Source organism: Lissotriton helveticus, chromosome 10 (genome assembly GCF_964261635.1).
Source record: "Lissotriton helveticus chromosome 10, aLisHel1.1, whole genome shotgun sequence".
Classification (NCBI taxonomy): domain Eukaryota; kingdom Metazoa; phylum Chordata; class Amphibia; order Caudata; family Salamandridae; genus Lissotriton; species Lissotriton helveticus.
In genome coordinates this window covers 1,144,899,922-1,144,915,789 of record NC_136071.1, presented here as the reverse complement: position 1 = coordinate 1,144,915,789, position 15,868 = coordinate 1,144,899,922, and the positions used below count along the sequence as shown (strand labels likewise).

The window sequence follows — 15,868 nt, the reverse complement described above, 5'->3', positions numbered from 1 at the left end:
GGTGTCCCCGAGTGATGTAGTGGTGTCCCCGAGTGATTTGGTTGTGTCCCCGAGTGATGTGGTGGTGTCCCCGAGTGATGTGGTGGTGTTCCCATGGTGGTGTCCCCGAGTGATGTGGTGGTGTACCCGAGTGATGTGGTGGTGTGCCCGAGTAATTTGGTGGTGTCCCCGAGTGACGTGGTGGTGTCCCCGAGGGATGTGGTGGTGTTCCCAGAGTGAAGTGGTGGTGTCCCCAGAGTGATGTGGTGGTGTCCCCGAGTAATATGGTGGTGTCCCCGAGTGATGTGGTGGTGTGTCCGAGTAATTTGGTGGTGTCCCAGAGTGACGTGGTGGTGTCCCTGAGTGATGTGGTGGTGTTCCCATGGTGGTGTCCCCGAGTGATGTGGTGGTGTCCCCGAGTGATGTGGTGGTGTGCCCGAGTGATTTGTTGGTGTCCCCGAGTGATGTGGTAGTGTCCCCGAGTGATGTGGTGGTGCCCCTGAGTGATGTGGTGGTGTCCCTGAGTGATGTGGTGGTGTTCCTGAGTGTTGGAGGGTGGAGTTGGAGGGTGGAGTTGGAAGTTGGAGTTGGGGGGTGGAGTTGGAGGGTGGAGTTGGAGGGTTGAGTTTGAGTTGGAGGGTTGAGTTTGAGTTGGAGGGTGGAGTTGGAGTTGGAGGGTGGAGTTGGAGGGTGGAGTTGGAGTTGGAGGATGGAGTTAGAGTTGGAGGGTGGAGTTGGAGGGCTGAGTTGGAGGGTGGAGTTGGAGTTGGAGGGTGGAGTTGGAGGTTGGAGTTGGAGGGTGGAGTTGAAGTTGGAGGGTGGAGGTGGAGTTGGAGGGTGGAGTTGGAGGGTGGAGTTGGAGTTGAAGGGTGGAGTTGGAGGGTGGAGCTGGAGTTGGAGGGTGGAGTTGGAGGTGGAGTTGGAGTTGGAGGGTGGAGTTGGAGGGTGGAGTTGGAGGGTAGAGTTGGAGGGTGGAGTTGGAAGTTGGAGGGTGGAGTTGGAGGGTGGAGTTGGAGTTGGAGGGTGGAGTTGGAGGGTGGATTTGGAGGGTTAAGTTGGAGTTGGAGGGTAGAGTTGGAGTTGGAGGGTGGAGTTGGAGTTGGAGGGTGTGTAGAAAGTAAAACGACAAATGTGAACATTGCCTGCGCCATCTTGTTTAGCGAGGGCCTTTACGTGCGCGTAAGCGGCAACCATTTTGGACATCACAGCCATTTCTTACTCTGCTGGTCACCTGTGTGTCACCCCGGCCTCGCTATCATCCCCCAGCGCTCTGACTAAAACTGAACCAATGTACTGGTGTTGTAAAACCTTGTCATCATGACAAAGCCCCGGAGTCACTTCCCGCACCAAACCTGTTTGTCCTTTCATCCTCCATGCACAGACAAGCCCCCCTATTATAACCTCCTTCCCTGCACCTGGCTAACTCAATCTGGTCCCAGGCACTAACCGACCCCTGCGGACATAGTTTATTACCCCCCACACGGCAGAGCTTGTTTCACCAACAAAGGGGCCTGATTTAATCAAAGACACGAACCCTTAGATCTGACCGATCCCACATACTTTTAGATCCTGTCGGAATGTCCAGCTGCGAGATAGCGACCATCTGTTAGATCTGGGAGGGGGGAAGATTGCTGCTAGGTATGTGTGGGAACTAGCCAAAGGCGGGGATTCCAAAGATGTCTAACTATGCAATAAACTGATGCAAATGTGTATAAAAGGCCGAACCACAGAGATGCAGTTAGAGCACTCCTGACGATATCCCGGTGTCTGATGTGATGTTTTCTCCTCCGGAGCAATAAACCTGTTTCTTGCCTTCCAGTTGCCAGCGCCTGCCTCGTTATTTTGATAGATAATCGTAAGGTGAATTAAAGGTGTTTTGCGCCGGGCGGCATTGGTGGTCTTAGGAGATTCGCTGCTTTTCATCAATTGGCGCACCAACGTCGGGGCCCATCAGCGACATGTGGGTCCGGTAGAGAAGTCCTAACGACGGAGTGAATATCTAAATGATTGGGGTTAACCTGCCTAAAAGAGACCCTCGTCTGGCTGCTGATCAACTGAACTTCACCGGTTCCGAACGGACCTCTCTCGAGTGAACTGCGGTCCTGACTGGAACCTTACAGGAACGCCACACTGATTGTTGGAGTAAGAGGACAAACGGGCCCTGGAAGGGGAAGACAAAGAACTGTCCATACGGTCCGGGTAAGGTCGTGTAAAATCGACTTTTACTTCTTCTTTGATTGATTGATTGTTTGAATAGTTTGATCGAATACTAGTATTCCCCCTTTCGAAGTTATTTGAGACATTCTCTGCTTACAAACAACAGAGCATAGGAATATTATCTCTCTCTCTTTGCAGACAGCGAAGGACAGGTAGTGCGGGCTTTTTGCCTATATTGTTTGTTTGAGATATTTATTTTGACCATTAATACGTCATGCCTGTCTTCTCTAGATTGTTTGGTAATTGTTTTGGACCGGACCCTTTATTAGAGGTCAGTTATCCGGCACCGCCGGAAGGCACCCCTAATAAGGACATGTATGTAAAATATGGATTAGCCACTGTAGCTTATAGTGAACTGTGGCATAAATACACTAGGATGGACCGGGAAAATCAGTGGCCACTGACGGGATCTTTCGACCCCGATAAAATAGAAGCGCTAGAAATAGCTCTTCGCAAAAAGAAAACTACGCCAGCCATGCTTGACAGTTTTGGTTTGTGGAAGAAAGTAGCAACCCATCGAAAGAAAAGAAACGAAGCTAGACTAGATAAGGAGATGCGAAATCAGCACACCAAGCTTGTAAAAAATTAGAAGAAAACATAAACGAAAGAGAAACTGATAGAAAGGAACAAGAGTCAAAGATTTCAGGTCAATACCCTGTTAGAACGCCCTCGACTCTTTACCCCGAGTTACCAACTAAACAAAAAGTAGATGATGATTTGTTATTAGGTCCTCCGATCATCTACATGGCACCTCCTTATGCCCCCACTCATCCTGTAGTACAACGTCAGGAACCCCAAAGCATAATCGAAGGCAGCACCATTGCCTTGGTCCCCATAGCCTCTGCTCCAATCGAGTCTCTTGCGCCTAATGCCTCGTCAAAAGACGCGCCAGTAGGAGCTGAATCAAAAGAGAAAGGATTACTGAGGATCCCACGATTAAGTAAAAACAAACAAGCAGGTATCGATAAAATAGGTAAAACGCTCGTAGATAGGAAAGAGACCGAAGAGTATATAACCGACATATGCAACTCCTATGTCGAAAACCACAAGCGACACTTCATTGTACGTCTTTGTTATCATACTCTCACTGCTTACGAAGAAAAGTACAAGGATGTAGGGCCCGAACGACTGATGGCTCTCTATAGGAAGGTAGATATGGGAGATGAAAATGACTGTGATGTGACGGAACTCTTCTCGTACACACTAGAGGTATTCCGCCATCTCATAGAACAAGGACGAGCAGTTAAGGATAAAACGTCTATAATGACAGGGCCCCCGATAGAAAAACCGGATAACATGATGCCAATAAAAGAAGCTGCCCCCTATTGGGTCCGCCCTAGAGGACAAGGGAATAATAATAATATAAACCACCAGGATGCCAAAGGAAGGGTGGTCTACAATTGGGTATACCAGCCATGGGACAGACAGGACATTCTAACGTTCCGTAAATCTTTGCCGGATTTACCTAAGAATCCCACCGCGTTTTACACAGAATTAGGCACCGCTCTGGGATTAACTATCATGACACTCGCCGATATCGACTTATTGTTTGGGCTATGTCTGCCAGCAGATGTGTGCAAACAAATTAGGAAAATAGATCATACGGAGCTGCTCGGCCATACCTGGGAGCAACTCGGTGTTTTAGATAAACAGCAAAACCCTGGACAGAAACCGGTAAAAGCTATATTAGACCGAACCAACGTCCCTCCCTGCTAATGTCACATCTGCTGAAAAAAAGAATTTGAGAGCAATCCTGAAAAAAATACGCCCCAACGGGGCACCTGGACCAAATGGCCTGCCGGGCTCTCTCTTCAGAGAGGATATCGACTTTTGGGCCGAGAGCCTGAGCCAGCTGTACGCGGAGTGCAGACTTGTGATGGACGTCCCAGACTCCTGGAGGGGATCCCTGCTACACCCAATCCATAAAAAAGGGGCAAGCACTGACCCTAAGAACTATCGAATGATTGCCCTACTGGATGTAGAAGGCAAGGCATATGCAAGCTCTCTCCTTACAGAACTAGCACATTGGGCAACCAAGGAAAACTTGCTCCCCTTCTGCCAAACAGGGTTCCGTCCGGGCGGCTCAACCATAGACAACATCATAGTCCTCTCATACATCATACAACAATCAATGGCCCAGGGCGCCCAGCCTCTTTTTGCCTGCTTTATTGACTATACAGCAGCATTTGATGGTGTTGACCGGAACATCCTATGGAGTAAATTGGCGGGTTGGAATATCTGCCCGAAACTTCTACAAGCCATCAGATCGCTGTATACCTAGACATGAGTAGGAGTCAAACTTTTGAGCCAATCAGCCACGGAAAAAATTGGCACAGATCACGGGCTAAAGCAGGGGTGTGTCCTTGCCCCGCTCCTTTTTAACTTATATACAGCTGATTTGGGCAAAGCACTTAAGGGAGCAAATTTGGTGACTCCAAGGATCGGGGGAACCAGACTCCAATTGATGCATTATGCCGATGACCTGGTCCTATTGGACCACACCAAAGTCGGTCTCCAAAAAGGGTTAACCGCACTAGCAGACTATAACGCCAAAAACAAAGTGGTGGCAAACCAAGCAAAATCCAAAATACTGACTTTTGGCCGATATCCAAAAAAGAAACTAACAAAATGGAGACTGGGATCGCTCACGTTATCTACCACTCAAGCATATAACTATTTTGGAGTATGGCTTAGTGAAACCGGCCGGCCTCACGCTCATCGACTCAAGCTCATGCAGAAAGCCAAAACGGTAACTTATGCAATTTGCAAACTAAACGCAACCTTGGAAAGCCCGACCACCACGGCCATCCAACGGGTCTTGAAAGCAAAACTATTACCCTCCGTCAATTACGGCATACAGGCGTTCCCAGGAAAACTGTGGCAAGACCTTGAAAAGATCAACTGCGCAGCCTATAAAAAGTTATTTTGTCTTCCATCTTGCACAAGGAATACTCTAATACGCCTTGAATTTAACCTAACCTGACAATACCTGGAAGAATTGGCAAGCATGGCAAAATATTTCTATTTAACGACTACAGCTCCAGAGTATTCGATGAAGCAAGTAATAAACAATATATTCACAAAGTCTGACAATCCCTGGTCAGCCAGCCTGACTCTAGCCAAAGAGCACCTGGAACTAGCAATAGAAAACTGGGATCCTAACATAATAAAATACACAAACATCAAAGCAGTTATGAGAAAGCAAGTAAGAACCTGCTCACGAAAACTGGATATTGAAGCCTTGACGATCAGAGGCTTCCATGAATCTCAAAGCTCGCCGCACATTTTAAATGGGCTAAAACCACATTTGGTACAGTCAGTGGGCAGGCACGCCCTTCAAAGGATTCTGGCTGCAAGACTGCATGTGCTCCCCTTAAAACAGCTATACCCTTCCGTTAAAGCTGGCCCAGAGATCATGGAATGTCGCCTCTGTCATTACAAGCGTGAAACTTTATCTCACATTCTATTATGCTGCCCTGCCCTCCTGTCAGCTCGTAGAATCCATCTAAGACCCATCCTTCTCCAAATAGGAGTACGGACGGCAAAAGAGGCTGTTCTCCAATTATACCTGTTGGACACTGTGAAGCATATGGCTAATTTTGCCAAATACATCTATCACGCGCGAACAGCTCTAACGGACAAGACAACCACGGTTGTAACTTACTTTTAATGGGTTGAATCTTCCAAGTAGCACTCGCTACTCAAATATATATTACCTACCTAAATTTTATACATTTTTTCCCCCCCTTTTTGCATTGTTTATATATTTTCAAATAGGAAAACCCCAGCTTAAGAATACAGAGCTTCAGTTTTTTTAATGGAATATGAAATTGTCCTAAATATGTGCTTCTTTGTACAGATTGCTAAGATTTTAATTAATTAAGCAATAAAAAATTACCTTACCTTACCTATATTAGACCTCCCCGACAAGATAGTGCAGAAATTAAAAACTATGATCCCGAAGAAAAAGATCGACTGGTATATTGTAACCGCATGCCGCCAGAAACCACAAGAGGATGTCTCGGAGTATTTCTCCAGATTCGAAACAGTGTTCTCCCATTACAGCGGACAAGACATGTCCACCGCAACCGGACACCACTTGTTTGTGCAGAATTATGTCAAGGGACTGTTACCGGAAGTATCGCAAAAACTACAGACCAGCGAAAGAAGCTGGGCAGCCTCTAAACCAGTGGCCATCCTCCAGATGGCCCAGTACTACGAACACCAGAAAAATGAAATTGAAAGGGCTACAGAAAAGAAGAAGAAAGACTTGAAGGTAAGGGTAATGATAGCGCAGCTTCAAGGGGTGAACATAGGAAGGGAACAATATAAGGGAGGATACCAAAAGAATACCCCTAGGGCACCGCCGCCCAGAAGTAGTTCATCGACGCCATATACAGGACGTCAAGACTTAGGACAGGTTCAATGCGCGTTTTGTAATGAGTACGGACACTAGAAATCCCAATGCCCGCTTCTGCTAGGAATCGGTAGGGGCAGAGGGGCGAGGGAAATAGTAAGCGGACAGAAAGGAAGAGGACGTGGGAGAGGGTACGCGAATGAAGCTAGCGAGGAAAGGCCAGGAAGAGCGAACACATTTGATCGTCCCAGACAGAATCAGTACCAACAATCAGATTACGACAACACGTACGACTTTGCATAGGACAGCCAAGGGCAAGGGAGGGATCCAGTCGAGCTCTATGTTGATCAGCAAGGCCCTTATGTTACCGCAAAGGTCCTGGGCACAGAGTCGCCATTTTTGGTAGACACAGGAGCAACACGTAGTGCACTATCCAAACGACTGATTCCAAGGGCACCCTTGTCTGGCTCACATGTAACTTCAATAGGATTTGACGGTATGCCCTCCAGCAACCCTTTGTCCAGACCGATCCCTTTCAATCTTGAAAACAATATTATCGATACGACATTCCTTCTCTCCTCCAACACCCCAGATGCCATTATGGGCCTCGTTCTGTTGAAGCATTTTCGTGCAATTATCAGATGTTCACCGGACGGGGTACGGGTCATCTTATATGAAAATCACCAACACCCGAGAGATAATCCTTCCCAACACATGTATCCCATTTCTGAGACAGACACATCCCTATTAGACACTTTACCATAACATCTGTGGGCTAGAGCCGATTCAGACGTAGGACGAATTATGATTGACCCAGTACACATGACAATACGACAAGACGCAACCTTACCGAAAGTCCCGCAGTACAAGATATCGCCGGAGGGCGAGAAAGCACTGGCAGAAATCATCCACTCACTGGTAGAGGCAGGGGTGGTAGAAGAGGTTGTGAGCAATGTTTGTAACAGTCTTATTTTGCCGATCATAAAGAGACAAGGAGAGGGAGATGGGAAAGCCTACCGCTTTATCATCGACCTTCGAGAGATAAACAAAATTGTAGTGCCACAGTACCCAGTAGTTTCTGACATCACCACCACCCTGACCCTAATTCCGTCTACTGCTACCACTTTCACCGTTATAGATCTCAAAAATGCCTTCTTCTCCATACCTATTCACCAAGACAGCCGCTACCTTTTCGGATTTACCCTAAGATCCCGCTCATATAGATTTTGTCGAGCACCCCAAAGGTACACAGAGAGCCCGAGCATCTATAGCCAGGCGCTCAAAACACAGTTGGATGCCGTACAATTGCCAGACGGGGTGGCGTTGATACAATATGTAGACGATATCCTTCTAGCGGCAGACACCACTCCACTAGCTGTCACAGCCACCATCCAACTCCTACACTTCCTTGCAGAAAATGGTCACAAAGTTTCCCGAAAGAAATTGCAGTTCTGTAAACCACAGGTAACATATTTAGGTCACCTCGAATGAAGGGAGGAAACTCACACCCGACAGGATCCAGACAATTCTAGACACTCCCGTTCCCAAGAATCAGAAGCAAGTCCACTCTTTGATAGGCCTCACCTCATTCTGTCGACAGTGATTGCCGAACTTTTGCCTCATTGTCAAACCCCTTCTTTCCCTCCTAGCCAAAGACATCCCCTCACCTCTCCCCTGGACACCCGATTGCCAGTCAGCATTCAACGAATTATGAGATGCCCTTTGCTCGGCACCTGTTCTAGGAACCCCAGACTACTCCAAACCATTCTTTCTCTAAACACATGAAAGGGAGGGATGTGCATTGTCCGTCTTAACACAGTCAATCGGTCACAAACACCGCCCATGTGCATATTTCTCTGCCACCCTCGACCCAGTAGCTAGAGCGCTGCCAGCGTGCTAGCGCACTGTGGCGGCTGCAGCAGTATCCATATGCCAGAGCGAAGGAATAGTGCTCTCCAACCCAATCACTGTGTTAGTACCCCATGCAGTCGACACACTACTGAACCAGACCAAAACCCAACACTTGACTAGCACCCGACTGACAGGATACAGGTTGACCCTGCTGGCACCACACATCAATCTGAGGCGATGTACCACTCTCAATCCAGCCACACTGCTACAACTACCCGAAAATGACCCTAGTGTGACTCCACTACACGATTGTGTGACACTCACTGACGAACAAACAAAAAGTAGAGTGGATCTCAGAGACACTGCCTTTTCAGAACCAGATGGGGAATTATGGGTAGACGGTTCGTGCATCGAACTCCCCGACGGTACCACCTCAGCCGCATATGCTATCACCACAGCCCGAACCATCCTAGAAACAGCCCGCATTGCCCAACGATCCGCCCAGGCAGCAGAACTCATTGCCCTTACGCGAGCGTGCATTTTAGCAGCTGGCACGACAGTAAACATCTACACTGACAGCCAATACGCCTTCGGGGTGGTTCACCATTTTGGGCTCCTGTAGAGAGAAAGAGGGTTCCCGGCCTCACAGGGCACACCCATCCTACATGGATATCTAGTCTCCGCCTTGACAGAAGCAGTCCTCCGCCCCAAGCAGCTAGCAGTGATTAAATGCCAAGCACATAAAAAAGTGACTGATCTCATTGGACAGGGAAATGCACTAGCCAACATTACTGCCCGAGCCACAGCCAAAGACAGAACCACCACACGAATGTACGTGACCAAGTCACAAGCTGAACAATGGACTGACGCTAGAACAACTGTAAGGGACATACAAACGACAGGCACACAAAACGAACTAACCGAGTGGGCTCAGGTGAGACTAAAAGACGAGGAAGGCTGCTGGAGGACAAAAGACGGAAACAAATGGCTGCTACCTAATGCCTAGCTGATCCCCATATTGACCATGGCAAATTTACTGGCACACATAGGATCTGCCTCCATGACCGAACTAATCACCAGAGTATGGCACAATGGCAAGATAACGGAATCGGCAAAATGCCTAGTACAACAATGCATAGTATGCCTACAACACAACCCAGGGAAAGGGACCGTAGTACCACGGGGAGGGTTTGAAGTCCCTGACCACCCTTTTGAAGTCCTCCAAATGGATTACATCCAACTAGAGAGGTGCCATGGTCTAAAATATGTTCTAGTGATTGTGTGCGCCTTTAGCAAATGGGTGGAGGAATATTCCCCACCCGCGACACCGCCTCAGCTACTGCGAAGGTATTACTGAAGGAGTTCATCCCCCGTTACGGCCTTTGTCGAATTTTGTGGAGCGACACTGGCCCCCATTTCATAGCAGAGGTCATACAGAAAATACTGACGGGGTTGGGGGTAAAGCAAAAGTTCCATGCCGTTTTCCACCCCCAGTCAGCGGGCCTGGTAGAAAGACACAACCCCACACTAAAATTTAAGCTAGCGAAGATAGTCGCCACGACCGGGTTGAAATGGCCCGATGCCCTCCCACTGGCATTACTACCAATGCGTTCCACCCCAACCAAACACCGACTGACCCCAACTGAAGTAGTCTTCGGCAGGCCTATGAACATTTGGACGCCACCGAAACCAACCTCCATTAATGATGTCCCAGACATACTAATGTCCCATTATTTGTACAAATTGACGAACGAACTAACACTTATCCACCAACAGGTGCAGCAAGCCATACCGGACGTATCCAGGGGCCCGGGACATGATATCAAGCCTGGAGATTTCGTGCTGACAAGAAATTTTCAGAGGACGAAGAGTCTGGAACCCAGGTGGACGGGCCCCTGGCAAGTCTTGATCACCACCCGAACTGCCCTTCGAGTTAAGGAAAAAAGAAACTGGCTGCACGCTCACCATTGTAAGAAAGTATCCCCATCTCTGACAACCTACGAAGAAGTGGACGCACAAGAAGAACTGCTGACCAAAGATCGACCGGCCCTGAGTTGCTACCCCAAAACAGAGACACTTGAACTGGAAGAGTTTCCCGACCCCACTTTACCATCTAAGGAAGGGTACAACTTGTGATCGACGAAAGGAGGGCGCTCCAACGAGCAGGCCACTAACTGAGTCAAAGGTCTCGGATCAGTAGCTAAAATCTACAAATGCTACCAGAAAAAGCGCTAGACAAAAGTATGTGGTCCTGCCAGTCGTTGAGCCCCTTGAAGATGATGGAAGAACCCGGACGTCCGAAGAACAGCCGCAAAACCTCCAAAATTGACAAATTGCACAGCACAAAGACAATCGCACTTGTAGCAGCATCTCTCACCTGTCTCTTGCTAATGATCACAGCCTAGATCGTTGAAGAGAGTGCTCCCGCTTACAGGACAATGTCACCCACCATGCAACCCACCACCAAGAAAGAACACTATCTGGTGTCACTATCACCACGTCTCCGAGAACGACGCAAAGAATACTGGAATAATTCTTTCGTACAGCTATTGCACCAACACAATCTTGCCGCAAATGCCACCAACTGTTGGGTCTGTGGGTTGCTACCTCATGCCACTGAACATTCCATTACCTTCATCCCTTCGCCCTTTTCTGTTCATGGATCATGCCTCGCCTGGTTAATTGCTCCTGCAAGAGAGCTACAGAGGCAATGCCACCTCTAATGAAACAATCCAACAGTTCTATAATGAATTCTGGCTGAACAAAACAGGAAAAACGACTGCTCCCTTTTGTCCTCACACTTCCAATGTGACTTTTCCAATGAACATTCCCTCCAAAGAGCGAGTAGAAATGCAAGTGTTCAACAACCCAGCTAGACCAACCTTTGCCTATCTGAAGAAAAGAACTGCCGCAACTCTGACAGTGGCCCTTTCGGTGGTAAACGTCTCAGGTCTTGTCTGCATTGATCGTGGGTCACAGCACATGTCAAATAACCAGAACCCTGAACGCTGCCGACCCCCCTACATTTGTTGCATCACCCAACATGTACTTCATCTGTGGTACCAAAGCCTACATCTGGCTCCCAAAAGGCTGGGGGGGCACGTGCTACGTCGCCTTTGTTCTACCTCCAACCTACACAGCACCTGCAGACCACCACAGAGAGAGGCGTTCCAAAGACACAGACCAAGCGTACTCTGCCGCATCACAATTCCTCGATGCAGCAAAAGGACTCGTCCCGCTATGGGGTCCGATGGCAAACAGCCGAGCCATCAGGCACCTATCTCAAGCAGTTGAAACAGCCTTGAACGTCACAGCTGGCATCCTTACCAACAACACTGCTGAGCTCCAGGCGGTCGGCCTGGTGTCTTTACAGAACCGCATTGTTCTAGATGTGGTACTAGCGGACCGTGGAGGAGCATGCCGCATCATCGGTGCCAGTTGCTGTACTTATGTCCCTGACAACTCACCTTCCGTTTTTAAAGCAATTGAACATCTCCACAGGCTGGCGTCGGAAATCCATCAGGAATCAGAGACTTGGACGCTTGGAAGCTGGTTTTAGGTACTTTGAAACACTGGGTCTGGAAAATGATAATGATCCTCTTGGTTCCAATATTGATAATATGTAGTTGTTGTTTGGGGATACATTGTATACCACTTTTGCGTTCTCTTTGCTGAACTGCTTGCACCCTAAGACTATGGACACTAAGCTCACGAAGATGAGAGTAATGAACGATAAAGAGATACAGGACATTATGGACATTGAAATAGACTAGCAAGCTGGCTAAATTATGTTCAAAGGGAGGCCAGTAGAAAGTAAAACGACAAATGTGAACATTGCCTGCGCCATCTTGTTTAGCGAGGGCCTTTATGTGCGCGTAAGCGGCAACCATTTTGGACATCACAGCCATTTCGTACTCTGCTGGTCACCTGTGTGACACCCCGGCCTCGCTATCATCCCCCAGCGCTCTGACTAAAACTGAACCAATGTATTGGGGTTGTAAAACCTTGTCATCATGACAAAGCCCCGGAGTCACTTCCCGCACCAAACCTGTTTGTCCTTTCATCCTCCATGCAGAGGCAAGCCCCCCTTTTATAACCTCCTTCCCTGCACCTGGCTAACTCAATCCGGTCCCAAACACTAACCGACCCCTGCGGACATAGTTTATTACCCCCCACACGGCAGAGCTTGTTTCACCAACAAAGGGGCCTGATTTAATCAAAGACACGAACCTTTCAATCTGACCGATCCCAGGTACTTTTAGATCCTGTCGGAATGTCCAGCTGCGAGATAGCGATCATCTGTTAGATCTGGGAGGGGGGAAGATTGCTGCTAGGTATGTGTGGGAACTAGCCAAAGGCGGAGATTCCAAAGATGTTTAACCATGCAATAAACTGATGCAAATGTGTATAAAAGGCCAAACCACAGAGATGCAGTTAGAGCACCTCCTGACGATATCCCGGTGTCTGATGTGATGTGTTCTCCTCCGGAGCAATAAACCTGTTTCTTGCCTTCCAGTTAACAGCGCCTGCCTCGTTATTTTGATAGATAATCGTAAGGTGAATTAAAGATGTTTTGCGCCAGGCGGCATTGGTGGTCTTAGGAGATTCGCTGCTTTTCATCAGGTGGAGTTGGAGTTGGAGGGTGGAGTTGGAGTTGGAGGGTGGAGTTGGAGGGTGAAATTGGAGTTGGAGGGTGGAGTTGGAGGGTGGAGTTGGAGGGTGGAGTTGGAGTTGGAGGGTGGAGTTGGAGTTGGAGGTTGGAGTTGGAGTTGGGGGGTGGAGGGTGGAATTGGAGGGTGGAGGGTGGAGTTGGATGGGGGAGTTGGAGTTGGAGGGTGGAGTTGGAGTTGGAGGGTGGAGTTGGAGGAGCATGCATAGCGGGCCCCAAACCGCTCGCTATCGCCTACAAGCTGTCGCTAACAGTAGTTAGCGACAACTTGCTAATAGGGCGATAGAATTATCGCCGCTTAGCGGCCGAAAACGGCAACTGAAGTGCAACTTAAGCATAGCATATGTATGCTGCACTTTTTATGCTTTAAAATATGCATGTCGTCAATGCACTGGAATAAAAGCGAAATATTTTGTAAGTGTAGATGTAACATATATTTCAAAATCTTATTTTCAAAAGTATCTTTTCTTGTCAAAATGCAAAGGTGTTAATGAGTGTTTTGATATGAATTTAAAAACATATTGGGTATGTGACAAGTATACAGAGGGATATAATTAATTAAGCCATCCTTTCGATCTGTTTAAGAGATTCCTGCTATTTTGATCAAATTGCAACAGTGGCTTCACAAAGAAAACGTTAAAAGTTCTTTTAGTTTTCACTTTTTTATATCTTGTAGCCAAAAGAGTGGAAAAGAAACAAAGAGTGGTACCATGGTGCATGCGAGGAGGCAAAAGAAATCTACACCTTGTCCTGTGACCAAAGGATCAACTTGTGTGAACCAGTATATTGCATTAAAAGTAATTATACCTTTTTTGCTGTTCTTGAATACATTATCAATGAAGCAATTATCTTGTGAAAATTATGGATAGCTATTGAATATATGCAAACCTAGTTATCAGGCATCATGTATGAGAGATTATATGTGGAGCGCATATAATAGCATGATATTATATACCAGGTCACACATGATGGTGTGAGATTTTAATTTATGGAGTTGTTTCTTGGCAGGTAGTTAAATGAAAATATAATTTAGAATATGGAGAGCATCAGACATATCAATGGGGTACCTGTTAACGTTGTGTAGCATTAACCAGAAGATTGCAGATGCCACCAGTTAGACAGTTACCAATTAGTGACCAGACCTATCGCACCAGTTTTCAGGTGTCCCAATCTATAGCACAGTGAGCTGTGGTGTATTCTGTATTCTGTTTTAGGAAAAGCAAAGTGGCCTGCACCTCTGCCGTCAGGATTTCACCCCACAAATCAAGGTGCAAAATGTGTGAGGAATATATGACATAGGAATCCGCAAAAATAGATAACCTTTTCCAAGCAAGAATGACAGCTTTTATGGTTAGTAGCAATTTATTTACTTAACATAAGCTAGAGATGCATGTTGATCTCGTATGTGATTGCTCACAATGGGGCCTATTAGGATGGCGGACGGACTTGCGTCCGTCCGCCACCCCCGAGGTGGAGGGACCGTCCGCAAGGGCAGCGGCGTTCCCTCCATGCCAATTAGGATGTGACCGCCACCCTGGCGGTCACATCCTGTATCTTTAACATTGCGGCGGGTGCTGGTTCAAGCAGCACCCGCCGCAATGTTAAAAATACATGCATTGCATTTGCATGCACAAAGCGGCAGGCACCGCGCGGTGCCTGCCGCTTTGTGCATGCAAATGCAGGGGGGTACCATAGGTAACCCCCATGTGCACCCCCCCTTCACCCTGGGGGCCCGCAAGTGCCCCCCAGAAGCAAAGTTACATATGCTTTTCCACGGTGGAAAAACCGCCGCGGAAAAGCATGTTTACATATGCTTCCTAATTTGGCTGGCGGTGTCCTGCAGACACCGCCACCAAATAGCAGGCTACACCCTGTGGATCAGCGGCGGACGGACCTGCCGTCCGCCGCTGATTCTACCGCCATTCTGATCTGGCGGGTGGTGTTTACAGGGACCGCAGCGGTGAATCCGCATCCTCCGGGCCGGTGGTGGCTTTAACCGGCCCGGAGGATGCGGATTCACCGCCATCCTAATCGATCCCAATGATTCCAACACAATACTTGGAGAAGTTAAGGAGGCAGGAGAGAAACACATTTAGTAGAAAAGAAAATTAATAATTGGTCAGAAAAAGGCAAAACCTGCAGTTACCGGGTGCACAAGCTCCTATATGGCATCCCTCATCCTGAACAGAAGGAAGGATAAAAACCAAGGTAAAAAAGTGTTGTCTACTATTGGCATTTCTCAGCCAAGAAATCTACATTAATAGCACAGAATAGCTGTGCCACCATAGGAAATATGTTTATAAAACACAGGGAAGCAAATTTGTAAATAAGAGGAAAAGCAATGTCTATACATATGCTTCACATTTTGAAAATTGTAATGCAAAACACATGCAAAAAGCAATTAAAAAAATTAAAAGCAGGTAAAAGGGTGAATCAACATAGCTGCGTAATCATTCTCCTGCTTCGGTTTTTAAAATAAAAAAATTAAAAGGAAACACCAAATGAATGCAGTATAATAGAAATGGAAACAACCAAAATCATTTTAAGGTTACCTATTCCGCCAAGTGGATGTTTGCTATAGAACACAATTAATGCCTCAGTTCACATCAGATCTTATACATGGCTTTCGATTTCCAATTTTGAAATTTAATTAGCTAAAAGGTAATTTTTAATATCTTTCCTGCAACCTAGAATTGTTATTATCCTTATTATCTAGGGGCAGTGATTTCCAGGTCTGTGGGCCAACTACAGAGAATCTGTAATCTCCCCTTCACAAGGTTTTAATTCTTAGAATG

The 15,868-nt window shown here is 47.3% G+C and overlaps 1 protein-coding gene across 7 annotated transcripts in view; it reads left to right on the top strand.

Moving 5' to 3' along the window:
* The window catches only part of ZCWPW2 (zinc finger CW-type and PWWP domain containing 2), a 918,117-nt gene that overhangs the window by 374,449 nt on the left and 527,800 nt on the right, over nucleotides 1-15,868 (top strand). For all 7 annotated transcript variants that reach the window (XM_078663943.1, XM_078663945.1, XM_078663946.1 and 4 more), the window contains exon 4: nucleotides 13,750-13,870. In XM_078663943.1, the coding sequence (XP_078520069.1) occupies nucleotides 13,750-13,870 (121 nt within the window). The remainder of the gene's footprint in view (nucleotides 1-13,749; nucleotides 13,871-15,868) is intronic.